Source organism: Sphaeramia orbicularis, chromosome 13 (genome assembly GCF_902148855.1).
Source record: "Sphaeramia orbicularis chromosome 13, fSphaOr1.1, whole genome shotgun sequence".
NCBI classification, from domain to species: domain Eukaryota; kingdom Metazoa; phylum Chordata; class Actinopteri; order Kurtiformes; family Apogonidae; genus Sphaeramia; species Sphaeramia orbicularis.
In genome coordinates, this window is record NC_043969.1 from 50,746,425 (window position 1) to 50,774,399 (window position 27,975).

At 41.0% G+C, this 27,975-nt stretch overlaps 1 protein-coding gene and 1 long non-coding RNA gene across 2 annotated transcripts; both read left to right on the forward strand.

The window, feature by feature from the left end:
• The first annotated feature begins 1,743 nt into the window (after positions 1-1,743).
• Positions 1,744-27,858, forward strand: LOC115431210 (uncharacterized). Its single transcript, XM_030151441.1, is given in 20 exon segments — positions 1,744-1,805; positions 2,761-3,052; positions 3,195-3,362; positions 4,406-4,475; positions 4,623-4,827; positions 4,927-6,700; positions 6,791-6,964; positions 7,217-7,387; positions 7,605-7,657; positions 8,422-8,986; positions 19,021-19,146; positions 19,194-19,447; positions 20,035-20,228; positions 21,076-21,280; positions 21,365-23,417; positions 23,675-23,834; positions 23,942-23,970; positions 24,391-24,443; positions 25,980-26,531; positions 27,256-27,858. Coding segments are annotated over 18 exon segments (6,918 nt in total). The 5' UTR covers positions 1,744-1,805; positions 2,761-2,927; the 3' UTR covers positions 26,519-26,531; positions 27,256-27,858.
• LOC115431620 (uncharacterized) lies at positions 16,037-19,724 on the forward strand. The gene is made up of 3 exons (XR_003937119.1): positions 16,037-16,167; positions 18,992-19,146; positions 19,229-19,724. It is a non-coding gene; the product is annotated as an uncharacterized LOC115431620 (long non-coding RNA).
• Positions 27,859-27,975: the final 117 nt, after the last annotated feature.

The following is a 27,975-nucleotide window of genomic DNA, read 5'->3' on the forward strand; positions in this document are numbered from 1 at the left end:
TTAGAACAAGGCAAGAACACTACCAGAACTGAGCCCAAACCAAACCAGAACAGAACCACAGCACCAGAATAAGGCAAGGATGGAACCAGAACCAGTACAGACCTGGACCGCTGAACCTGGTTCTGGTCCTACTGTCTGAGTTGGATCAGGTCAGTTGATTCTAAATGTCACCAGAGAGTCCAGTTCTGATTCTGACTGTGGTTCTGGTCCTGGTTCTGCTTCCTGTTTATTTGTAAATATGTTGGTACTGAGCTGACTACTGGTATATTTTTACTGTAAATGTCGTGTCATCTGAGTATTTATTTAGCAGGAAATCGCTGTGGTGCTATTTGATGTTTAATGTGTTAATTTTGGCTTTATTTTTTGGTCACATGTAACCGTGAGACTCCGCCTCCTAAACCTCCACATTAAAGCTCATCTGTGTGTCCAACACATTATGAAGCTGCAGACGACGGAAAGTCCTGGATCATGTTTTTGATCAGTGAGCCATACACAGACGCTTGTATGAACTTCATTTCCCATAATGCCTTGAGCTTCAGGGGCAGAGTTTTAAGATGTTTTTTCTCTTTTTTTGTGTGTATTTAAATCTGTCAGTGATATTTTAATTTGTAGGAGGAAACTTCTCACTAACATGAATCATTTTACTCTGTGGACGAACATTTCAAAAAATTGCATCAAACTTTTACTTTTCAGTGTTTTTTTTCCAAAGGTTTGTAATTGTAGTTTTATTTGTAAAAAAAATACACACACACCCATATATATATGCATACATATATTTATTTATATATATATATATATATATATATATATATATATATATAGAGAGAGAGAGAGAGAGAGAGAGAGAGAGAGAGAGAGAGAGAGAGAGAGAGAGAGAGAGAGATTTAAAAAGCAGGATTTATTTAAAATATACTAAAAATGGTGAAATTCTAATCATCACTCTGAAAAGGTGAGAATATAAAAACACAGATTAGTCCAGAAGGGGATTAGGACCAGTGGAAAAAAATCAACGAAAATCAAGGTCCAATTTGTATTTTTTCTCATTATTCTGAGAAAAAAGTCAGAATCATGAGATTAAAGTCAGAATTCTGACTTTTTTCTGAGAATAATAATTTTAAAAAAATATGTAGTGGACCTTAATTTTATTTTTTCCAGTGGCCCTAATCCTCTTCTATAGAATAGAGTTTTATAATTGTTTTAAAGTGTAGATTTTCCATCCCGGTTCATGTTTAATGATAATGGTTATTTATGGAGCACAGACTAATACTTCTCCAGCAGAGGACACAGTGAGCAGATACAAAGAATATGTGCTCATAATTAGGAATATCAGGAATGATTAGTAATATATAATGTATTATTATAAGTTATACAATTATGCTCATTTAATACTTGTAACTTCACTTATCAGCTCCATCCTTATATAATTATACCACAGACATGTGTAATGTACGTAGTAAAATTATATAATTATTATAATTATACTACATATATTATACATTATACTACATATATTACACATTATACTCATGTCTTTATTCATTTTATGCTGTTTTTGTTTTGTTTTCATTATCATGTTTAATAATTTACTCAGAAAAAACAATTAAATCCAGGAAACAAAGTCTTCTATTATTTATTGTGTGTCTTATTAATTTCACCAGTGTAATAAAAGTACAGTATTACACAGGTGTTTTTTCAGGTGTTGTTTCATAATGACTCCACCTCTTCTGAATGACATCATTTGTTTTTTTCCTTTCCCTTTCTCGTCGACCTGCAGCTGCTCTGTGTCCGTCTGTCTCCACATGAAGGTAATGTCTGATGACCTTCTCTGTTCCTCAGGTTTGATCTCAGTCCCTCTGGTGTAGAACCAGCTCAGTCTTTAACCCTTTATGTGGAACCTGTTCCGTGTTCTTGTCGTATTTGAATGAGTGCCTCGAGGCTGTGACGTCATCCGTGCATTGTTGTCCTTTTCTCTTGGTTTCCAGTTCTTTTTTCTCTGGTTGAAACGATCAGTAGAACTTCAGTCTGTTCTTCTGATGTGGAAATGAAACAGGTCTGATGTGTTTCACCAGAACCATCACAGGTCACACTGAACTAGAGCCGCAGCGATCGATTATTTTTGTATCTACCGATTATTTTCCTCGAGTTAATTTGCTTAAATGATTTGAATCTGCAAAAAAAAGGAAAAATGTGAAACAGACGTGTGTTAAAATGACAAAAAACTTGTTCTGTATTCCAGAACCAGCTGAAACAACCACAAAAAGTGTATAAATGAAAGGATATGTATATAGTTCATTGAATAACACGCAAAAGGATGAGAATGCGTACATGTAACACGCCAAATGCTGTAAGAAGAAGAATAAAGACTGTTGATGGACCGAAACGGTTGATTTCCTAGAATGTGAATATGAGCAGCTGTTACATAAGAGCCATGTTGGTGAAATTCTACTTGATACTTAGATGTCGCACTTCTTTGAAAGCAGCACAGAGCTAAACTTCAAACAGAAATGCTGAATCACATGTAAATGAAACTGGCAGTTTGAGCATGTGCTAAACCACATCCTGGTTTAAGGTGTTTTTTTAATAACTTGTTCTTTATTCCACTTTAACAGGGTAGACAGAATAGGAAACACTTTAGGGTTAAATAACACAAGCTGAAGGTTTTACAACATCGACTGCAGAAAAAGAGTGTGTTGTTGTACGTGTGTGTGTGTGTGTGTGTAGACTGTTGGAACCTCAGAGAACGTGTCATTGACTCCACAGATATCACTGACTCTTGGATCCACGTGTTCAGTCACATCCGGATGTTGAACCTGCGTCCTTCTGCATCTGGAACATTTGGTTTCATCATTGAATCACAAACCGTCATATGACGCTGTTTCAAACTCTGCTGCTTCCAGCGTTTGTCGTGTGACTGATGTGGATTCAGAATGGAGGAGTGTGAGGACAGAGAGGATGGAGCCCCTCCCACAAAGACCACCAGGACCCCTATAGGACCTGGACCTGGATTTGACAGACCCCCCAAACCACAGAGGAGAGACCCCCATCTGGAACAGTTCAGTCAGACTTACACTGTTTTAGTGAGTGTCTGTGGGTTATAGTCGAGTGTCTGTGGGTTATAGTCGAGTGTCTGTGGGTTATAGTGTTTCTTCTTCCTTCCGTCCTTTAATGAAACTCAACACATTAATTTTGACTAGTCCCACATGGATCATTTTTAACAGTGGACACCGTGTCCACAGTGAGTCCTCCGTCCAGTCTGGATCTGGTCCCAGTTGTGTGTCCATGAAGAGTGACCAGTCCAAGGCAGAACCACTGACTTTTACGTCACAGTCACTGATCCAACGTCCAGTCACAAACAGACAGAGGTGAGTCTAAAACCAGAGTCAATCAAAAGGATGTTTGTAATAAAAGTTCTGAAATACCACAGACATTGACAGAGAGAACTGTAACATGTATTTAGTGCTACTTTTATAATCAGGCTCTAACGAATATCAATAAAAAACTCCTTTGGTGGTTCTAAGGTCAGATGCTGACATTATTTTAGCAAATAGTTATTAGCAAAGGAAACCCAGGTGTAATAATTTATTATTTAAAGAATAACGTTGAAATAATGCTCACATGCTAATTAAGCTAATGTTAACATCTCACAGTCACAGTATTTTGAAAATAGCTCCTCTAGTCGTTTCCCTGAACCTCTCTTTGTGGTTTCAGGACATGACAGAAGTTGCCAATTGGTTTCTGTTAAATATCTCCGACAACGCTGAAAACGCTAAAGCTTGACAGACGTTGCAACAGTAACTAAGGTCTTCTTCAGGGTTTTGTTTTCTTGTTGGACTGTGGTATTTTGAGGTAAATAGTTGCATATCAGTCTGGAGTTCTGCATCGTCTTTCTGGAGATCACTGACGAGACGGAGTGTGAATTCCAGCCTCCATCTTCTATCTTTCATCTTTCGTTGTTGCACGATGAGAACGTCCAGTTTGTTATTCATGGATTCAAGCACAATCAGCTGTTTCAGCATCTGCCTTCTGTATGGAGACGTTTGTGCTTCTGTGCAGGGTTAGGGTTAGGGTGGGATGTGTGGTGTTTAATGGGAGTCAGCCCAATGTTCCCTGGTACACATGTTCCCTGGTACACATGTTCCCTGGTACCCATGTTCCCCAGTCTAACATACATGATTGGTATGTAGTTCCAAATGTTGGGACGGAGGCCTACAAACCATAAATACAGGTAGTGGTGTTTCACTGGTTTTACCAAGGGATAGGTACTGAGGAACATAAGTATTAGGACCAGAACACCTTTCCCACTACAGGGGGTCATGTGACCCTCATTGACGTCCAGGTGTGTCCACCTGTCGGTGTCAGTGTGGACAGACATCATGTGAGCTCATTGTTGATGTTTGGTTCACAGAGTGGAGCAGCAGAGCTCAGAGGTTCCCAGTGGTCTACAGGATCAGACTGAGCTGGACTCCATATTTAAGGTGTGTACATGTCCAAGATCTACTGGTCCATCTGTTCTGTCCAATCATCTGCTGGTTTAAGACCAGTGGACATCACTGTGTCCAACATGGACCTGAGCTTTGGTCCATGGGTGGACTTTGGGTCTTTCATCATGTTTTGTGTTCCAGCTGCTGGAGGAGAACATCTGCACTTTTGTCAAGAATGAACTGAAGAAGTTCCACCAGGTTCTGAGTACAGATTGCCCAGAATGCTTAGAGAGTCTGAGTGATGAGGATGAAGAGCAGAGGAGGAGCTCAGAGGCTTTTCTGAAGATCACACTGAACTTCCTGAGGAGGATGAAGCAGGAGGAGCTGGCTGAGCGTCTGCACAGCAGTAAGACCATTCTGTACAGATTGAACAGATGAAAATACTTGGATTTACTGTGAGACTGATGGTTTTATCTGGGTCTGCATTCAGGAAGTCAGGCTGGAGTTCAGCAGAAACTGAAACGTAACCTGCAGCAGAAGTTTGAGTGTGTGTTTGAGGGCATTGCTGAAACAGGAAACCCCAAAACCCTCCTGAACCAGATCTACACAGAGCTCTACATCACAGAGGGAGGGGCTACAGAGGTCAACCAGGACCATGAGGTCAGACAGATTGAAACAGCATCCAGGAAACCACACAGACCACCAACAACCATCACATGTGAAGACATCTTTAAAACACCACCTGACAGAGATCAACCAATCAGAACAGTGCTGACAAAGGGCGTGGCCGGCATCGGGAAAACAGTCTTAACACAGAAGTTCAGTCTGGACTGGGCTGAAGACAAAGCCAACCAGGACATCCACTTCATATTTCCATTCACCTTCAGAGAGCTGAATGTGCTGAAACAGAAGAAGTTCAGCTTGGTGGAACTGGTTCATCAATTCTTCACTGAAACCAAAGAAGCAGGAATCTGGATCTTTGAAGACTTCCAGGTGACGTTCATCTTAGACGGTCTGGATGAGTGTCGACCTCCTCTGGACTTCAACAACACTCAGATCCTGACTGATGTGACAGAGTCCACCTCAGTGGATGTGCTGCTGATGAACCTCATCAGGGGGAACCTGCTTCCCTCTGCTCACCTCTGGATAACCACACGACCTGCAGCGGCCAATCAGATCCCTGCTCAGTGGGTCGACATGGTGACAGAGGTCAGAGGGTTCACCGACCCCCAGAAGGAGGAGTACTTCAGCAAGAGGTTCACAGATGAAGAACAGACCAACACAATCATCTCCCACATCAAGAGGTCACGAAGCGTCCACATCATGTGTCACATCCCAGTCTTCTGCTGGATCACTGCTACAGTTCTGGAGGACGTGTTGAAGACCACAGACAGAAGACCACTGCCCAAGACCCTGACTGAGATGTACATCCACTTCCTGGTGGTTCAGGCCAAAGTCAAGAACATCAAGTATGATGGAGGATCTGACACAGATCCACCCTGGAGTCCAGAGACCAGGAAGATGATTGAGTCTCTGGGAAAACTGGCCTTTGAGCAGCTGAAGAAAGGAAACCTGATCTTCTATGAATCCGACCTGACAGAGTGTGGCATCGATATCAGCTCAGCCTCAGTGTACTCAGGAGTGTTCACACAGGTCTTTATAGAGGAGCGAGGACTGTACCAGGACAAGAGGTTCTGCTTCATCCATCTGAGTGTCCAGGAGTTTCTGGCTGCTCTTCATGTCCATCAGACCTTCACCAACACTGGAGTCAATCTGCTGTCAGAAGAACAAACCACATCCCAGAGATCTGGATCTGCACAGACACAGTTCTACCAGACCGCTGTGGACCAGGCCTTACAGAGTCCAAATGGACACCTGGACCTGTTCCTCCGCTTCCTTCTGGGTCTATCACTGCCGACCAATCACAGTCTCCTACAAGGTCTGCTGACACAGACAGGAAGTAGCTCAGAGACCAATCAGGAAATATCTAAGTACATCAAGAAGAAGATCAGTGAGAATGTGTCTGCAGAGAGAAGCATCAACCTGTTCCACTGTCTGAATGAACTGAAGGACCAGACTCTAGTAGAAGAGATCCAAAATAAACTGAGTTCTGGACATCTAGACACAGATAAACTGTCTCCTGCTCAGTGGTCAGCTCTGGTCTTCATTTTACTGTCATCAGATAAAGATCTGGATGTATTTGACCTAAAGAAATACTCAACTTCAGAGGAGGTTCTTCAAAAACTTCTGCCAGTGGTCAAAGCCTCCAACAAAGCTGTGTGAGTAGAAAGATAGTTCCGTTCATTGAATAGCAATTTAATGTAATGTCATATTTGTAAAGGTACTAACATGGTTTTATCTCTCTGCAGACTGAGTGGCTGTAACCTGTCAGACAGAAGCTGTGAAGGTCTGTCCTCAGTCCTCAGGTCCCAGTCCTCTAGTCTCAGACATGTGGACCTCAGTAACAATGACCTGAAGGATTCAGGAGTGAAGATACTGTCAGATGGACTGAAGAGTCCAGGATGCAGACTGGAAACCCTCAGGTCAGGGTTCTTCAATAAATGGAATTGATGGTTATTAAAATCTTAATCCACATTTACTGGATCCGTCTCATATGCTGTTATTTAATCAGTGTCAGACCAGTTATGCTGATCTTTCTTTTCATGTTGTCATGAATGCAGTCAGTAACCTCAGAACAGCACTGAATCATGATTTTAGCCTTTACCAAATATCAGAGACTAACAGTCTAAAATGTCTCTCCATCCTCAGATGATGTGTGATGTTTTGTGTTGCAGACTGTCAGGATGTCTGATCACAGAGGAAGGATGTTCTTCTCTGGTCTCAGCCCTAAAGTCCAATCCGTCCCATCTCAGACTGTTGGACGTGAGCTACAACCATCCAGGAGACTCAGGACAGGAGCTGTCTGCTCTACTGGAGGATCCACACTGGACACTGGACACTCTCAGGTCTGGACTGAGCTGATGCATCCACAGATAATGTGTGATAGAACAGGTGGAGCTGACAGGAACACTGTCAGAGCTGATTCCACATCCTTTACTCAAGTTACAGACCATGGTCAAACATACAGAACTTCAATAACAGATTGAGAAGGAACCACTCAGTGGATCACAGTCATGTAATGTCCATGTTTACATGATGTTCTGACCTCCCTCCTCCTTTCAGGTTGGAGCCTGGTGGAGTCCGATGGTTGAAACCAGGTCTGGGTCTGAGGAAGTGTAAGTGTGTTTTTCATTAGATTCATTAACGAGAACCCAGACCCAAAGTGGGAGCTGACTGGTTAGAGTGCAGACCACATGGACAATAATGTCCTGAGCAGTGTGTTCTTGAAGGCACCGATACAACATGTGATCATTTCTGTCACCATATTCCATAACTTTAGAGGGCAAGGCAAATGTATTAGTATAGCACCATTCATACAGAAGGCAGTTCAAAGTGCTTCACAAAGGCATAGAAACACTTAGAATTCCATCGAACAATAGCAGAAAAAAACATTAAACAAAAGGAAAGTGCAGAAAAGATGCTCCACTCTGACAGAAACCACCGCCCCTGGGGTTACCTGCCTCATCCTGAGTGCAATTCGCTAGAACCCCAGAAGTTCAACTGGTTAACAGCTTCTCTGCGAACAGCGGGTTAACCCTGCTGTCCCGGGTCTGAAAAACCTTCTTGCCCAATCCGGTTGTTTCCCCTGCACAAACTGTGAAACCCTGGCAGAGGGCTGAACTGCCTGCTAGAACCTTTAAACCTGGTAAACCACACTTTTTAAACCTAGAAGAGCTCACTGTGTTCATTTCGTCAAGTTCAGAAATGAAAGATTCAACAATCATGATAAACATTAAGTACCAAATTTACTTTGATTCATCATTATTCTTGTTAAAGTAACAACCACACATGGATCATCCATCAATAAGTCTAATTTTAATAAATGAGCTGATCACTGATCAATAACTGCAGCTGAATTGGGTTTTCTTCTGTCCATCAGATTTCTGTGAACTCACCCTGGATCCAAACACAGCGAACGGAGAACTCAAACTGTCTGAAAACAACAAGAAAGTAGATCGAGTGTTTGAGGTTCAGTCATATCCTGATCATCAGGACAGATTTGAGTGCCTTCCTCAGCTGATGAGTTCAACTGGTCTGACTGTACCCTGTTACTGGGAGGTGGAGTGGAGTGGCACAGTTTGGATAGCAGTGACTTACAGAGGAATCAGAAGGAAAGGACAAAGTATGGACTGTAGGTTTGGAGTCAATGATCAGTCCTGGAGTCTGGAGTGTCATAAAGGTGGTTACGGTGTCAGTCATAATGGCAAATACATACCCCTCCCTCAGTCGTCACTGTCGTCATTGTCCTCCTCCTCCTCCTCCTGGTCTGGTACAGTTTCAGTGTATGTGGACTGTCCTGCTGGATCTGTGTCCTTCTACAGAGTCTCCTCTGACAAACTGATCCACCTCTACACCTTCAACACCACATTCACTGAACCAGTGTTTGGAGGATTTAGACTCTGTGGAAATAAGTCCTCAGCGTCTCTGTGTGTTTGCAGATTTGTGTAGTTGTGTGTGTGTAGTTTTGTGTGTGTAGTTGTGTTTCTGTACTTGTGTTCACTCATCCACTGACTCCCAGATATGAACTGAACAGGAATGAGAATCTTTATCATTCATCCCATTAAAGCTCTCCTGTACGATCTTGCATTTCTACACTTTTTTCTTTGTAATCTTCAAATGCTCCTAATAAGCGTGTGTCAAACTAAAATATTAAAAGAATCCTTCAGGTTTTGAAACTCAAAAATGTGTAATTCTTATATATTTGATAAAAGTCTGACCAATCATTTTATTGTGTCCAAATAAAATGATTGGCTGAGCTTCCTGTCTGTCTGTCATCTGTTGCCGAGTCCTGCGTCTCTTACCGGTGCCTCTGAATCTGACTCCACTGACCAGTTTCATTGGAGCTGCTCCTCCTGTCCAGGGGGGTAAGTGGATGGGACTCAAATACACGGTGCTGAAGGGAAAAATAGATGTATTAACACAAACAATAACCAAAGGGAACAAACAGAAAAACCTGTCTGCAGCAGTCAGAGTCTGGTGAATGAAGGATGGAGATAAAGTCTGGGTTATTGTAGGTGATGAGGTGGAGTGAAGACACTGATCCAGCGCTGCACAGACACAGACCACACCCCTTAAATACAGCTGATGAAGAAGGAGCCGTGGCTGTGCAGCAGGTGGATGATGGGGTGCCTGACTGATGAGGGAGGGGTCTGCGGCCACGCCGGAGCAGACCGTCACACCTCTGCCTCCGTTTCCTACCACGTCAGTCAGGCAGGGAGAAGTGGGCGGGACTTTGGAGGGAGGTGGGTTCATGTTCAGATTTTTACTGAGTGCTGTGCGACATACCAGATCAGTAGGTATAGCTTTAAAATGATTGAATCTTTTCTGTTGGGACTCAAATCCACATGTATCCAATGTGTCCAATAAGATCAATGTTGATACAGATAATTACTGTTTGTTAAGTTTATTTCAGACACAAACATAATACAAAACATAGGAGAAAAGGAAAAAAAACAAGAAAAACAAAACAAAAACAAATAAATATACATAGAAATAGAAAATGGAACAACTGTTGTGCCTTAAAGGGAGTAGGAAGAAGTCACTGCTTCTCCAGTCCTACCCGCTGTTTTCAGTCCTCAGACTGTTAGTGCCTAATCACATGTTATACAAAATAAGAATGTGATGATCCATAAACATATATACACACCCTACAAACCTGTTCACCCATACACATAGTCACATACACATATACATACACACCAAATTATATCTACATCTGTACACCAACACATGTGGTTGGTGTGTCATTTAGTAAGTCTGCTTTAGAGGCTTTAATTTGCAGTATAGCTAGCGTTTGTTAGTAAAGAAAAAAAATGGATCATAGAATTCACACCTTATGCCACTTGGACTTGAACATGTTTTTTGGCGTGGTCTGAAAGTTTACACATCATACCGCCTGAGAGGTCCTAATTATAATGTGGATGAAAAGTTCATTAAAAACAACTAGTGCTGGATTGGATTTATGACTTGTCCTTTTTTTTAACATCAAGTAACTGAAAGTGACTAAGTAACTTTTCCTCAAAGTAAATTTTGAGTTAAGTACTTTTAAAACTTTTACTAAAGTAGATTTTCAGATGAGTACTTTTTCGTTTATTAGAGTAGAATTTAAGCAAAGTAAAGATACTTTTACTTGATTACAATTTTTCAGTACTTTTTCCACCTCTGGGAACCAACAGTACAGTCTCCAACAAACAAGCTACAAAACGGATACAAACATGAAAAACAGAACACATGCTCAGCTCCAGTTCAGTTAAAGGAAAAAAAACTTCTTGAGTTACAGTTTCAAGGGTGTGCACTTGAACAGGCTTAATTCTGTAACAGATCGATCATAGAACTACAGGAACAGAATCATCATAGCCTGTTTATTGTCAGGAAAATGATGGGTAGAGGGACTGTGTCTCACAGTAATCAGCCCTTTGTTTTACAGACAGACTTCAGCTCTTCGACTGAGTCTTCTGTGTTTTCTGAATTCATTTGGCAAAAAGACAACTTTGGGCCAATCTCTCATACACCTGAATTTATACTCCTAATAAAAAACAATTGTCCTAGCCCAATTAAATCCAAATTAAGTTGAGAAAAAAAACAATTAAATGGCACTGTCATGAAATGTGTTTGCTGCAAATCCAATTCATTTCTGTAGGAATTTAGGCCTAATGCTTCTATTTAATTTACATTTCATACTGGAATTAGGGAAGATAAACACAGAAAGACTCAGGTTTTCTTCACTTAAAAAAATGTTAAATGAACTAAACATTAACTAGTTCTTAATTAAAATCCTGAACTATGAACATAAATGAATTAATTTTATTCTATTTGAACTGAACTTTGAACTAGTTGATGTTTAGTGTAAACTTGGACAACTCTGTCACTGATTGGACTTCTACAGCACAATTTATTCACCATAAAATGAGAATGGAAACACAGGGAGTTTATCTACTTGGAAAATTAGAATCAATTTTACCTCAAAAAAATGTAATAATCATGGTTTAAATACAGATTTAGCTTATTGTGCTAAGAAGTTAGCTAACGTTAGCATGAACTGTACCAGCCTCAGTGGAACAATGATAAGTATTTGACCTTATAAAGACATCAGTTTGTATCCATAAACCAACAAAACACTTGAATAAGGTTGTAAAATAATACATTTCACCACTTACGTTAACCAATCCATGTCAGGATCATGACAGAACTCAAATTTACCAGACAGTCCCTAACCCTCAGCAATAAATGACCAAGTTGAAGTTGGTTGTTTGTTGATTTTGCCACCGTGGTTAAAATGGTACGGTCCATAATAGGGGTGTCTGAAATCGTTTTACATTAAACTGGTCATACACTAAGAATGGGAGATGACTTTTTTTGTTCATAAAATCAGAAGAATTATCTGACTCTCCCAACACTGATATTTTTGTCTCTTTAGGGGGGTCAGGGTCTTCATTGTGGGGTACAGACCCCCCCCCCCCCCCCCCTTTTACCCCTGTAATTTGAGCTACGCCCTCTACTATTTCTGTTATTCAATTTCATCTCAATAAATTTAATAGTTTTTCAGCTTGTGAGCTACTTTTAAAATGACCTAGAAAAATCATCTACAACCATTAGATATCAATAAATATATCAACGAAGAGGTCATTAAGTAATGTTAGTACCACAGGAACTAGATGGTAGGAGAGTTTCATGAATTACCTTGACGAACTACTTCACCGAGGACCCAGGTTCAAATACTGGTGGGACCGTTAGCAAGCTAAAGTTATCGATGCTAACTATAGTTCATTTTTAATACTATGCGATCTACTGGACGATACTCTCAAGATTAGAGAAACAAGGTAAATGTTTTTGGGTTTTTTTTTTTAAATTTATTGTTCTTATAAATTGTGTTGGATTGTAAATTAGCCTGTAGATAAGCCAAATAGTGAAACTGACAACCTTTTACACAGATTAGAAATGTAAAACGCCAACTAGCAGGAGTTAGCTAGCCAAGCAGTAGCCAATGGTGCAGCAATAGTTTGACTTGGTGAAATTAATACTATACAATTCACTACAGGAACAGTTTAATGTAAAATGATTGTAGTCACCCCTACTATGGACCGTACCATTTTAACCACGGTGGTGCTAAAAGCTCCTGAACCAACTTAAACCTGTTTGGAAAATTCGGTTTGTCTGTCATGATACTGATGTGGATTGGTAAATGTAAGTAGCTAGCAGACGTCTAGTTTGTTAAAAACGTATTTTACAATCTTATTTAAGTGTTTTGCTCGTTTATGGACACAAGCTGACGTCTTTATAAGTTCAGTCAATGTTAACGTTAGCTAACTTCTTAGCACCATAAGCTAAGTCTCTATTTAAACCATGATTATTACATTTTTTTTTTTTTTTTTAGGTAAAATTGATTTTAATTTTCCAAGTAGATAAACTCCCTGTGTTTCCATTCTCATTTTATGGTGAATAAATTGTGCTGTAGAAGTCCAATCAGTGACAGTGTTGTCCAAGTTTACACTAAACATCAACTAGTTTAAAGATCAGTTCATACAGAATAAAATAAATTAATTCATGTTCATAGTTCAGGATTTTAATTAAGGATAGTTAATGTTTAGTTCATTTAACATTTTTTTAATTCACCTTCATAGTTCAGCATTTCAGTTGAGAACTACTTAATGTTCAGTTTAACCTTTTTTAAGTGAAGAAAAACAGAGCATTTCTGTGTTTATCTTTCCAAATAAACCCTCTTCATATTATTGCCCATCATTACCATTCCCTATATAACTGTTGTGAATATTATTTACACCCGTTTCATTTATCACAGCTAAGGCAGAAACCCCATATTACCAAGATTTTATCTGGACCTAAAACATCCAGAAGCTCACGAAAAGTCTGAACTGGTTCAAGTTCTTTAGTTATAAATATGTTCAGTTCAGTTAATAGAAACATACATGAACTACATACACAACACTGATCAGTGAAACCTCTGGGGGCAACAGAAAATAACCAGCCGGTAGGCTAGGCTAAACAGTACGCCCTATTATTGGAAATTGTCTTGTATTGTTCCTACATTCCATAATTTCTTATTTATAGTTAGATATGTGTAGCTTCACCTGAGAGCCCAGATACTGTTTTATTGAATTAAGATTTGATTTTATTCACAGAAACACTATGAGGAAAAGGAAAGGGCACACTGACATCAGGCGCTGTTTGGTGCTAAAAGAGTAAGTAGGAAATATTAAAATCTACAGACAATGACAGTAAAAGTGTGGGTGCAGTTATGTTTTACACACTGTTCATGTGGATGAAGGAAAGTGGTGGAACAGCAGACAGGAGAGGCACAGGAGGAAAGACATGAGCAGGACATTCAGCAGACATACACCAGGATGAGGGCAGAGAGCAGGACCATGAGCCAGCAGCATGTGGACAAGAGCTGACTTCCAAATGAAACTGTACTTAAGATCTACTGTGTCATCTAGACCAATATTAGCCGAATTGGCAAATATTTCTGTCTGAAGGCCAAAGGAGCTGGAGGGACAAAGAGGGCAGGGACGCCAAGCTGCTGGAGGAAGTGAAGGGAGTACCCCCCAATTATGGAGGGGTAATTCACACTGAGTACAACCAAGAGAAACGCTAAGAAATGAAGTGAATAGTCTGTTGGGAATAAATTAAAACAGTTTCATGGAACAAATATTAGAATTTAAGCTGTAAATGTCAGTCAGTATTTCTGATGATGTTTGGGTCAGCAGAGAGGGCCTTACTGGTCCTGACCTACCACCACTGTTAGACTAAAATGATAGTTTTTCATTCGTTGTCTTAGTGCATCGTTGTGCACTTACACCACTTTTGTTTCAACACTAACATTCCAATGGATGGAGATGTGTGGGGGATGCATAGTTTTCAAAATTATCTTTTTTTTTTTTTTTTTTTTTTTTTTTTTTTGCTGTACTATCTACTATTACTGACAGGAAATGGATGCATGAGCATTTTATGGATGTAAGGAACTTGATGGGGCAGTTAGTGTCATTCCTTCCAACGGTGAGGAGGAGTGGACCCAGAAACAGGTTTGAGGGACAGTTAGATCAGGTTCCAGTCAGTAGAGTAACAAACTGTATATAATCAACTTTGTGTGTGTGTGTGTGTGTGTGTGTGTGTGTGTGTGTACTTCAGTGGGTGAAGAGTGCTATATGACTTATTCTAACATCATGCTTCCTGGTTGCTTTTTGAAACAGATGGTCTTTCTGTCAACAGTTAATCTGTGGATGAAGAGGAAAATGAAGAAGATGAAGTGCTACCACCGGCTGATGTTCCACTTCATACTTTATACGTTCAAGTCATATATCACAGAAAACTCGTGCAAAACTGGCACGAATCTGGAGTGTTGGAGAGATCGTCCCAGTTCCACAACTGGTGGAGAAGACCACCCTCTCCACCTACTCCTGCCCCTGATGTGGGTCTGGACGCCACGGTCCACTGATGGTCATGGATGGAGACAAAAGGAGATGGATGGTACCAGGATGCAAAGGTACCCCTAACACCAAGTGTCATTAATGTGACGTCCATCTGTTTCACATCTATCAGCAGCTGCTTCCTGAGGTTTCATACAGAATAATACAAGCTGTGCTTTGTAAAAACAGGACAAATACTGATTCAGTCAGTACCCCACTAGAACACACATTCAGAAGCACACGCACTGAAGCTAATTTCTAACCCACTGATTGGTAGACCATTTGTGGCTGATGTTTGTTGAAATTGTTGTTGCTGCTGTATTTATTGCTTGTTTATTCCTAATTCACTTATTATATAGCTAATATAGAAAACTGTGATGTTTTAGTCCCCTCATTGCATTTTGTTGCCCTGAGGCTGTAAACCAAAGTCTGGTGGTGGTGGTGGTGGTGGTGGTGGGGGGTTAATTGATATATTATCAGGAACTCCCAAGCTCCCAAAAACTTGGGTGAAATATTTTTTTCCTCCAAAAATAAAAATTTATGCCATAGACACTACTACACTACTAGTTTAGTGTAATGTTCAGATGGTAAAGTACTGTTTACCTTAGTATAAAGATGATAAAGTGCTAGTTTAGTTTATTATACAGATGGTCAAATATCAGTAAACTTAGTGTAAATATACAAAAGTACTGTTTAGTTTAGAGACATTCAAATAAACCTGATCATAAAACAAGTGGAATGGCAGTTTGTTTATGCTGTTAAACTTGTGGATTTTAGTTTGAATTTAAACTCAACACTTCTTTAACTGTTACTAAATAAAAGTCCTGCAGAGTTTCAGTGGATACCATCTACTCATTGTCCAACAGCTTTTATTGTGTAAATGTTGTTTTTTCTACAAATGAAACACACACACCTGCAGTGGCTGAAACTGGACCACACCACTTCAGATCAGTAATCTACAACTACTGGTTTATATTATGGACTGTATTATATGGAGTCCATGGTTCCCTGCTCTGGCCTTTTAGGTCCCTGTATGACGAGTTAGGTTAGTTGGATTTGTTCCCAGTGTGGGTTGGACTCCATCAGGGTTGGACTTATAATTGATTCTGTTGTTTATTCCCTTGTCCACTGACTTCCTGTTGTTTCTACCGTCAGTGTCTGACGGTAGAAACTGAGCAGCTTCGTGTCTGAGTCTCCACATGAAGGTAACGTTGGACCTGTTTAGTTCTTTCTCTTCTTGTTCTGTCGTTTCTTTCCTTCCAGTAGAAACAGTAGAAACCTGCCTCTGTCACTTTATAGACTTTCTGAATCTGTTCGTCTTCTTTTGATTTGACTGTGATGAGACGAGGCCTCAGAGTAGAAGCTCATTCAGAGGTCACTGGGGTCACATATCACATATTGATGATGTCACCAGATGAGGGTCACATGTTTCTGATGCTTTTTTAATGCCATGAACTAAAGCAGGTTGTTACCAAGAGGACATGTTGTGTTACAGTATTTGCTGCTGACTCTGTCGACAGTAGTTGATCAACCAGCTGATCCACTTTACTTCTGCCTCACCCATGTTCACACCCACATCATGCTGCCTTCTGTGCATGTAGAAACATGTATCTGCACTGGCCTTGTGCTGCATTCAGGGACTGTCTGTTCTTGTGCTACAGGTACTAGCTGAGTTATTTCAGGGATATGAGGACTCCCACTGAACGATCAAACAGAACTGAGAGAAGCTTCAACCTGTGGATGAGGAACTGATGAGTGAATAGATTCAAGTCCAATGGAAACGACTGAACTGTTCATTCAGTGACTCAGTAACAGTCGTTCATCACTGAACCACATTCAGCCTCTAGATGGCGTGGTGGTGAATCAAATTCAAATCAAATCAAATTTTATTTGTATAATGCCAAATCATATAAAAGTTATCTCGTGACTGTACATATCAAGCTGGTCGAAACCAGACTCTGAAGCCAATTTACAGAAACCAACAGAATCCTCCAGGAGCAAACACTAGTGAGTGGAGACAGTGGAAGGAAAAAGTACCTTTAACAGCAGAAGTCTGGAGCAGACCCTGACTCCTGAAGGATGGACGTCTGACAGGACCAGTTGGGGTAAAAGAGAGAGGGTAAAGGAGGAGAAAAAGAGAGAGAGAGAGGGAGACTAGGGGAAAGGGGGTAAGTAGGGGGAGACACATGGATGGAACTGATGCACAGAAAACTGAACTAGAACTGTCAAAAGTAGATCAGCTGGTGTTAGTGTAAGTACTGAAAACCAGAACAAATGTACATGATTCTTAATACTATTACTACAAATAGTAGTATTAACAGTGGATATACTACTACTACAAATACAAGTACTAACAGTGGATCTACTTCTACTACAAATACAAGTACTAACAGTGGATATTCTAATACCAGTATTAACAGTGGATATACTACCACTACAAATACAAGTACTAACAGTGGATATACTAATACAAGTATTGACAGTGGATATACTAATACTACAAATACAAGTACTAACAGTGGATATGCTAATACTACAAATACAAGTACTGACAGGGGATATACTACTACTACTACAAATACAAGTATTAACAATGGATATACTACTATTACAAATACAAGTACTAACAGTGGATATACTACTACTACAAATACAAGTACTAACAGTGGATATACTACTACTACAAATGCAAGTACTAACAGTGGATATACTACTACTACAAATACAAGTATTAACAGTGGATATACTACTACTACAAATACAAGTATTAACAGTGGATATACTAACACTACAACAGTTAGTACAAATGTTATAAACCTCTACCATCTATAGAACTGTATAATAAACACTATCACAACTATATGGATAAGTGAGTGATGACTATAAAGGCAGGAGAGAGGCAGGACCACAGCAGCAGGTCCAGAATTGGTCCATGGAGAACCTGTGAGGTGAACCTGTGAGCCTTTGGACTGCACTGTCCCCTCACAGCAGAAGATCCTCGATTCGACTCCAACACCAAGGACCTTTCTTTGTGAAGTTTGCATGTTCTCCTTGTGTTTGCGTTGGTTCTCTCTCGGTGATTGGTTGTTCGTCTGTGTCAGCCCTGTGATGACCTGATGACACGTCCAGGGTGAACCCCGCCTTCACCCATAGGCAGCTGGGATAGGCCCTCCCCAGGATAAAGTATTGGGCTCTAAGCACAGCCACACTACTTCAGCTCATTCAACATTAGTCTGATGGTCGTTCAGCTGCATTTACACTCGTTCAACCACTTCAACTTCTCCATGTTTTCCCTTTTTAATTATGAAATAATAAACAACACATTCGTTCATGTCTTAACCACAAATAATCATTTGATTTCAACTTCAACTGAAAAAAAAAAAAAAAAAATCAGCCTTTAAATGGAATTCACTTCAGTTCACTGTTGATCATCAGCTTCAGGACTCCATCTAGTGGTGCAACAGTAGAACTACAGCAGCCAGTGACGCACCGACGTGTCAGTCAATCCACTTCAGCTCACAATGAAACCACAACCAGCACCGACAAAGAACTTCATCAAGTCACATGAAAATAAAAGACACTGAATAAAATCCACTGAAACATAAACTGAAATTAGACTGAACTGCAGTAAAATCAGCTTCCATCTCCTGAATTTATTCAACAAGTTACTGAGTTTAATGACTTTTACTGTTTTCAAGGATCTGTGACTCATTCCACTCATTCAGTCTAAAATATCTGTGTGTGTTTTCTTCTAAACTGAAACTTGTTCCTTGAGGTTTATGTCTTCTTTTTTAATGGTTTTATTTAGTTGTTTGTGTTTTTTTTTGTTTTATCAGACGTTAATGCAGACTCTTTAAAGTTTGTCTCCATGTGTAAAGGCAGAGCTCAGAGAACAAAGTCTTTATCAGAAATGAGATGTGGGATGAAGGTCTTTGTCCAGAATCCTGAGTCTGGTTTATCTCTGAATCTGTGGTCGACATCTGTCTTTTCTTCGTAATATGACGATGTTTCAAACTCTGCTGTTTTCAGTGTTTGTTGTTTGACTGATGTGGATTCAGCAGAATGGATCAGTGTGAGGACAGAAGAGCCCCTCCCTGCAAGACCACCGACAGGACCCCCACAGGACCTGGACCTGACAGGACCCCTACGGGACCTGGACCTGATAGTCAACCCAAAGCTCTGAGGTGAGACCACCATCTGGATCTGGCCACCAGTGATTTACATGTTAAAGCTCAGAACAAAAACCACTGACAACAATGTTCACAGACCTGAACCGGGACCTGGACCTGGACCTGGACTTGGACCTGGACCTGAGCATGAAGCTGGACCTAAACCTGGGCCTGGACCTGGACCTGAACATGAACATGAACCTGGACCTAAACATGAAGCTGGACCTGGACCTCCATCCAGTTGTGTGTCCTACAGCAGTGACCATTCCAAACAAGGTTAAATTTATTTTAAACATGATCGTCCATCAGACTCAGTGTAAGTTTCTCCATAAGATGAAAATTCATTTGGTTCCATTTGTTTGAATAATTTCAGTTTAGTGAGAAAAATTAATGCACATTATTTATTATTTAAATCATGAAGTGACTCATAATGAACCAAATCTTTAAAGATGCTGTATGTAGGAATTCTGTTCCCAGTAATTATAAAATGGTCCTGAGTGTCACCACACATTAAGGAATCCTGTTCAGTTCAAATACTGATATCATTGACAGTAGTAGTCCAGACAAAATAATCATGTTTGAAAAGCTAAGTGTCAGCCTCTAAATAATGTTTATGTTGTTATTTTGTGTTTTGGTCTGATGCTCCATCTGTGACCTATCTGCCAATCACAGAGTCAGTAGTGTTTGTTCATCCAGGTGTCCAGTTCCCACTGAGCTGCATCTGGAACATTTCTGATCATAAATGTCTGACACTACTAAACCTAAAAGGCCTGTTATTATTCCCATGATATGTTGTGACAAAGTGAGAAACAAAACAAGGATATGTAGGAGAAGTTTTTGTACATGGAGACAGCAGAAAGTGGAGAGGAATTTGAAGACCGATGCCGGGTCTCCCGTGGCCAGTGCCCGCAGTCTCACCGCCCAATAAGAGCCACCGAGAGCCAGTCCGGCGCTTCGGGTCTCGCTGGTACCTGGGCGCGAGGGTCTCACCATTCCTGGGCGCGGGGGTCTCACTGGTGCCCAGGCTGCAACAGTGTCGCCATTCCCAGGCCCAGGCTGCTGTCTCACCCAGTGAGCCACCAGGTGAAGAGACCATGGCCCAGGCCTAGGTGAAGAGACAGTCTCACTGCCCAGTGAGAGCCAGCAGGTATAAATACCGGGCCCACAATATCCACCTGAAATGTACTAAAAGTGTCTGAATATCTACTTCAGAAGAACAAATGTTGTCCTTCTGTAACTGGGTCCAACAGAAAGGTGCATTGAATCTGGATCTCCATGATGTTCAGTGTCCAACATGTGGAAACAGAGTCAGGGTCTGTTGTTCATGCTGCTGTTTATGACAGATCACTAAATGAAGGATAATATGAACTCATTGTTGATGTTTGGTCCACAGAATGGAGCAGCAGAGCTCAGAGGTTCCCAGTGGTCTACAGGATCAGACTCAGCTGGACTCCATATTTAAGGTGTGTACATGTCCAGAGGTGGGTAATCCCAGCTCCATAGAGTAGAAGTCCTGCCATGTATTTGTTCCAACCACTCACTGAACCAGCCCAGTTTGATGAGCACAACTCCTCATCCAGGTAGATGGATAGTTAGCGGAATCACCTGTGTTAAGTGAACAGGTAGAACCAATTCATGGCAGGACTTTTACTCTGTGGAGCAGGGATTACCCACCTCTATACATGTCCAACATCTACTGGTCCATCTGTTCTGTCCAGTCATCTCCTGCTGCTGGTTTCAGATCAGAGGATGTCACTGTGTCCAACATGGACCTGAGGTCCAACAGACTTCTTCAGTTCAGAACTGAAGAAGTCTCTTGGATGAGAGCCAAAACATTTTCCAAAGAACTAAACCAGTCCAGTTTTACTGAGAATAACTACCAAGAAGAGTAATGACCTGGGCAAATGAGAGCCTACACAGACTTCATAATGTTTTCTGTTCCAGCTGCTGGAGGAGAACATCTGCACTTTTGTCAAGAATGAACTGAAGAAGTTCCACCAGGTTCTGAGTACAGATTGCCCAGAATGCTTAGAGAGTCTGAGTGATAAAGATGAAGAGCAGAGGAGGAGCTCAGAGGCTTTTCTGAAGATCACACTGAACTTCCTGAGGAGGATGAAGCAGGAGGAGCTGGCTGAGCGTCTGCAGAGCAGTAAGACCATTCTGTACAGATTGAACAGATGAAAATACTTGGATTTACTGTGAGACTGATGGTTTTATCTGGGTCTGCATTCAGGAAGTCAGGCTGGAGTTCAGCAGAAACTGAAACATAACCTGCAGCAGAAGTTTGAGTGTGTGTTTGAGGGCATCGCTAAAGCAGGAAACCCCAAAACCCTCCTGAACCAGATCTACACAGAGCTCTACATCACAGAGGGAGGGGCTACAGAGGTCAACCAGGACCATGAGGTCAGACAGATTGAAACAGCATCCAGGAAACCACACAGACAACCAACAACCATCACATGTGAAGACATCTTTAGAAGACCACCTGAAAGAGATCAACCAATCAGAACAGTGCTGACAAAGGGCGTGGCCGGCATCGGGAAAACAGTCTTAACACAGAAGTTCAGTCTGGACTGGGCTGAAGACAAAGCCAACCAGGACATCCACTTCATATTTCCATTCACCTTCAGAGAGCTGAATGTGCTGAAACAGAAGAAGTTCAGCTTGGTGGAACTGGTTCATCACTTCTTCACTGAAACCAAAGAAACAGGAATCTGGATCGTTGAAGACTTCCAGGTGGTGTTCATCTTGGACGGTCTGGATGAGTGTCGACCTCCTCTGGACTTCAAGAACACTCAGATCCTGACTGATGTGACTGAGTCCACCTCAGTGGATGTGCTGCTGATGAACCTCATCAGGGGGAACCTGCTTCCCTCTGCTCACCTCTGGATAACCACACGACCTGCAGCGGCCAATCAGATCCCTGCTCAGTGGGTCGACATGGTGACAGAGGTCAGAGGGTTCACTGACCCCCAGAAGGAGGTGTACTTCAGGAAGAGGTTCACAGATGAAGAACAGACCAACATAATCATCTCCCACATCAAGAGGTCACGAAGTGTCCACATCATGTGTCACATCCCAGTCTTCTGCTGGATCACTGCTACAGTTCTGGAGGACGTGTTGAAGACCACAGACAGAAGACAACTGCCCAAGACCCTGACTGAGATGTACATCCACTTCCTGGTGGTTCAGGCCAAAGTCAAGAACATCAAGTATGATAGAAGATCTGACACAGATCCACACTGGAGTCCAGAGACCAGGAAGATGATTGAGTCTCTGGGAAAACTGGCCTTTGAGCAGCTGAAGAAAGGAAACCTGATCTTCTATGAATCCGACCTGACAGAGTGTGGCATCGATATCAGCTCAGCCTCAGTGTACTCAGGAGTGTTCACACAGGTCTTTATAGAGGAGAGTGGACTGTACCAGGACAAGAGGTTCTGCTTCATCCATCTGAGTGTCCAGGAGTTTGTGTCTGCTCTTCATGTCCATCAGACCTTCACCAACACTGGAGTCAATCTGCTGTCAGAAGAACAAACCACATCCCAGAGGTCTGGATCTGCACAGACACAGTTCTACCAGACCGCTGTGGACCAGGCCTTACAGAGTCCAAATGGACACCTTGACCTGTTCCTCCGCTTCCTCCTGGGTCTATCACTGCCGACCAATCAGAGTCTCCTACAAGGTCTGCTGACACAGACAGGAAGTAGCTCAGAGACCAATCAGGAAATATCTAAGTACATCAAGAAGAAGATCAGTGAGAATGTGTCTGCAGAGAGAAGCATCAACCTGTTCCACTGTCTGAATGAACTGAAGGACCAGACTCTAGTAGAAGAGATCCAAAATAAACTGAGTTCTGGACATCTAGACACAGATAAACTGTCTCCTGCTCAGTGGTCAGCTCTGGCCTTCATTTTACTGTCATCAGATAAAGATCTGGATGTATTTGACCTAAAGAAATACTCAACTTCAGAGGAGGTTCTTCAGAAACTTCTGCCAGTGGTCAAAGCCTCCAACAAAGCTGTGTGAGTAGAAAGATAGTTCCATTCATTGAATAGCAATTTAATGTAATGTCATATTTGTAAAGGTACTAACATGGTTTTATCTCTCTGCAGACTGAGTGGCTGTAACCTGTCAGACAGAAGCTGTGAAGGTCTGTCCTCAGTCCTCAGGTCCCAGTCCTCTAGTCTCAGACATGTGGACCTCAGTAACAATGACCTGAAGGATTCAGGAGTGAAGATACTGTCAGATGGACTGAAGAGTCCAGGATGCAGACTGGAGACCCTCAGGTCAGGGTTCAAAAACTAAAAAATACAATGTTTTATGGATCAGTCGAACCTGTTTAGTGTTGTCTGATGGTTTTCAAACCGACTGAACTGATCTGAATATTTGTTGCTGTGTTTTCCTGAAGTCAATGATTCATAAACTGCAGGTAAAAATAAATTACATTATTATAATTAAACACATGCAGAGAATAAGGTTTGACTGACCTTCTACATGTGCTGGTTCTCCATCCTCAGATGATGTGTGATGTTTTGTGTTGCAGACTGTCAGGATGTCTGATCACAGAAGAAGGATGTTCTTCTCTGGTCTCAGCCCTAAAGTCCAATCCATCCCATCTCAGACTGTTGGACGTGAGCTACAACCATCCAGGAGACTCAGGACAGGAACTGTCTGCTCTGCTGGAGGATCCACACTGGACACTCTCAGGTCTGGACTGAGCTGATGCATCCACAGATAATGTGTGATAGAACAGGTGGAGCTGACAGGAACACTGTCAGAGCTGATTCCACATCCTTTACTCAAGTTATAGACCATGACTGGGCGGCCATGGCTCAGATGGTAGAGTGGGTCGTTCAATAACCGAAGGGTTGGCGGTTTTAATCCTGCTCTGTCCCAGTCATGTGCTGTTGTGTCCTTGGGCAAGACACTTCACCCTCCTTGCCTCCAGTGCTGCTACTCACACTGGTGTATGAATGTTCAGTGGTGGTCGGAGGGGCCGTAGGTGCAGATTGGCACCCATGCTCCCGTCAGTCTGCCCCTGGGCAGCTGTGGATACAAATGTAGTTTAACACCAAAGGGAGAATGTGAGAGCAAATGAATAATGGATCCACTGTGTGTTTTAAATATGCATTCATAGAAAAGCGCTATATAAATCTAATCCATTATTATTATTCAAGCATACTTCAATAACCATTCAGTGGATCAGAGTCATGTAATGTCCATGTTTACATGATGTTCTGACCTCCCTCCTCCTTTCAGGTTGGAGCCTGGTGGAGTCCGATGGTTGAAACCAGGTCTGGGTCTGAGGAAGTGTAAGTGTGATTTTCATTAGATTCATTAAAATCATCAAAATGGAGCTGGTTCCACATCATAAAAACACAAACTGTGAAAACCATCAGGATCATGAAAACACGACCCAACAGCTGAGTGGGACATGGACACAAATGTCCTGAGTCCTCAGTTGACTCCCACCTGACTGGAACAGTTGAAATATAACAAAAGAAAAACTAAAAAAACATCAACAGTCAAATGTTTTTACACATTTACATATAAATTACACATGAATCCAATGAAAACCCAGATGTCCCAGCTTTGCAATGTCTCTTAAACACAGCGTGTATTTGTTCAACAGCCTGTGGGTAAGTGTACCCTGATGTGTGTCTGTCAGGAAAACAATCTGTAAAACTGTACACGTCACAAACATTAGTGATTAGAACATGAATAAGAAAACAGATGAAAAGTAGTTGTGCTCTTTTAGCTCCAACAGTCATTCACTTTATTACTGACTGAACATACACTACCGGTCAAAAATAATGTACATTTCAGAAATATACAAAAAGGCAAACAAGAAATGGGTTAACAACTTAAAGCAGTTCTGCATCAATGGAGGTTGATCAAACCTCGAAAGTTGGTGCTACCAATTCCTACAGGTGTCCCAACGTTTCTTAATTACTTACAACCCCTCCTTTGATAAAGGATTCAAGGAAAATCCAGTCGTAAATAAATGTTGAATCTGCTGTTTCTGAACAGGAAATGAAACATGTCAACCTAATCCCTATTCTGGTTTCTTTGGTGTAATTTCTTTGTGAAAATGTGCTCAGAGACGACAGATACATGTTTAAACCAGTGTCTCCAACCTTTTTGAGCCACGGCACGTTTTACATTCGAAAAATCACAAGGCACACCACCAAACAAAAATGTCCCAAAAAGTACATTTATTGAAATATAATGCAAATCTATTCTCAATTTACTCACTTGTGTGAAACCTTAGCCTGTTTAGTTGAACCAAAGCTGATATTCTTGCAGGAATTGAGGAAAAACATGAGAAAGCTGAGAGTGATGCATCAGCGACCCCTCAGACAGAATCCCCGGCTTACGGAGTGGAGTCCGTATAATAGAGGCATATCCTCCCTGCCCCAACCCGTCCCGCGGGTCCCAGGGGTAACCCACTGATCCATGCATCACTAGTGAGGGGGGCTTTATCAACAGAAGGCACCGCATTGGGGCCGGTTCACTTTCACTTTCACTTTGCAAAGGGAAACAGGAGACTGTTGTTGTAGAGTGGCTCACTGGTGTGTGCAGTCGTATGTATCTATATCATGCCGCTCGCTTACAGTACCAATCAGGTGAAACTGGATATTCCACAGTACACCTGATGATTTCTCACATCACGCTTATGGGCACAGTGGTTGGGAAATACTGGTATAACCAGTGGATGAACCTTTAATTGATCATTATTGTCATTAATAAGAATCACACATGATCCATCCGTTAATAACAGACAGTCAGTCAGTGAGCTGATCACTGATCAATAACTGCAGCTGAATTGTGTTTTTTCTGTCCATCAGATTTCTGTGAACTCACCCTGGATCCAAACACGGCGAACGGAGAACTCAAACTGTCTGAAAACAACAAGAAGGTGGAACTAGTGGATGAGGTTCAGTCATATCCTGATCATCAGGACAGATTTGAGTTCCATCCTCAGCTGATGAGTTCAACTGGTCTGAGTGGTCGCTGTTACTGGGAGGTGGAGTTGAGTGGAACGGTCTGGATATCAGTGACTTACAGAGGAATCAGAAGGAAAGGAGACAGTAAAGACTGTTGGTTTGGATTCAATGATCAGTCCTGGAGTCTGAGCTGTAATAAAGGGGGTTACGGTGTCTGTCATAATGACAAATACACAGTCCTCCCTCAGTCCTTCTCCTCCTCTTCCTCTGGTACAGTTTCAGTGTATGTGGACTGTCCTGCTGGATCTGTGTCCTTCTACAGAGTCTCCTCTGACAAACTGATCCACCTCCACACCTTCAACACCACATTCACTGAACCAGTGTTTGGAGGATTTAGACTCTGTGGAAAGAAGTCCTCAGCGTCTCTGTGTGAAGTGTAGTTGTGTTTGTGTAGTTGTAGTTGTGTTTGGGTTAGTGTGTCTATGTAGTTGTTTGTGTAGTTATGTTTGTGTAGTTGTAGTTGTGTTTGTGTAGTTGTGTTTGTGTATATGTAATTATGTTTGTGTAGTTGTCGTTGTGTTTGTGTAGTTGTAGTTGTGTTTGTGTTAGATGTGTCTATGTAGTTGTTTGTGTAGTTGTAGTTATGTTTGTGTAGTTGTAGTTGTGTTTGTGTAGTTGTAGTTGTGTTTGTGTAGTTGTAGTTATGTTTGTGTAGTTGTTGTGTTTGTGTAGTTGTGGTTGTGTTTGTGTTAGATGTGTCTATGTAGTTGTTTGTGTAGTTGTAGTTGTGTTCGTGTAGTTGTAGTTGTGTTTGTGTAGTTGTAGTTGTGTTTGTGTAGTTGTTGTGTTTGTGTAGTTGTGGTTGTGTTTGTGTTAGATGTGTCTATGTAGTTGTTTGTGTAGTTGTAGTTATGTTTGTGTAGTTGTGTTTGTGTAGTTGTAGTTGTGTTTGTGTATATGTAGTTATGTTTGTGTAGTTGTCGTGTTTGTGTAGTTGTAGTTGTGTTTGTGTTAGATGTGTCTATGCAGTTGTGTTTGTGTAGTTGTAGTTGTTTGTGTAGTTGTAGTTGTGTTTGTCTATGTAGTTATGTTTGTGTACTTGTTGTTGTGTTTGTGTAGTTGCAGTTGTGTTTGTGTCTATGTAGTTGTTTGTGTACTTGTCGTTGTGTTTGTGTAGTTGTAGTTGTGTTTGTGTAGTTGTGTATTTGTAGTTGGGCCTAGTCACGCAGCCTGTTTTCAACTTTTCCATCTATTTGGCCTCATAACTTTTGAACAAATTGCACTAACCTTTTGCAAATTACATCACTGGAAAGGTAAGAAATAGACCTTTAAGACATTTGATATGGATAAATATGTCAGATTAATTTTTGTCAGTGGAAATAGGGAAAAACTTAAAAGTGACAGACTCACAAAAAACCACAGGCAATTTTGACACCAAAAAGTAAATGGTCATAACATGTTGTGCCTAGGTGATATTTTCTTGCTGAATACATAGAAATGTTTCAAAATATAGTTTATAATGCAATAGTTTTGGTTTTGAAACTCTGAAATTTTTATTACCAGAGTTATGAAAAAAAAATCTGAAGCAAAAGTCAAGCGACAGACTCACAAAACTGGGTCACTGGGCAATCCTTATGTAAAATGTGGAGGTCTCACTCAGTAAATGTATTGCATTTATGTCACCAATTATTTAACCACAAAATAACAAATACATAAATATAAAAAATAATATTGTATTACTTAAAAAAAAAAAAAAAAAGTAAATAATATGTAAGATTGACAAGAGAATAAATAATATCTTGGATGTAAGAAGAAATTATTTCAACTTGATTAGCCATTTTGCTCACAAATGGTAGACAATTATTGAAACATAATATTTTTTTAATGTGCAAAATAA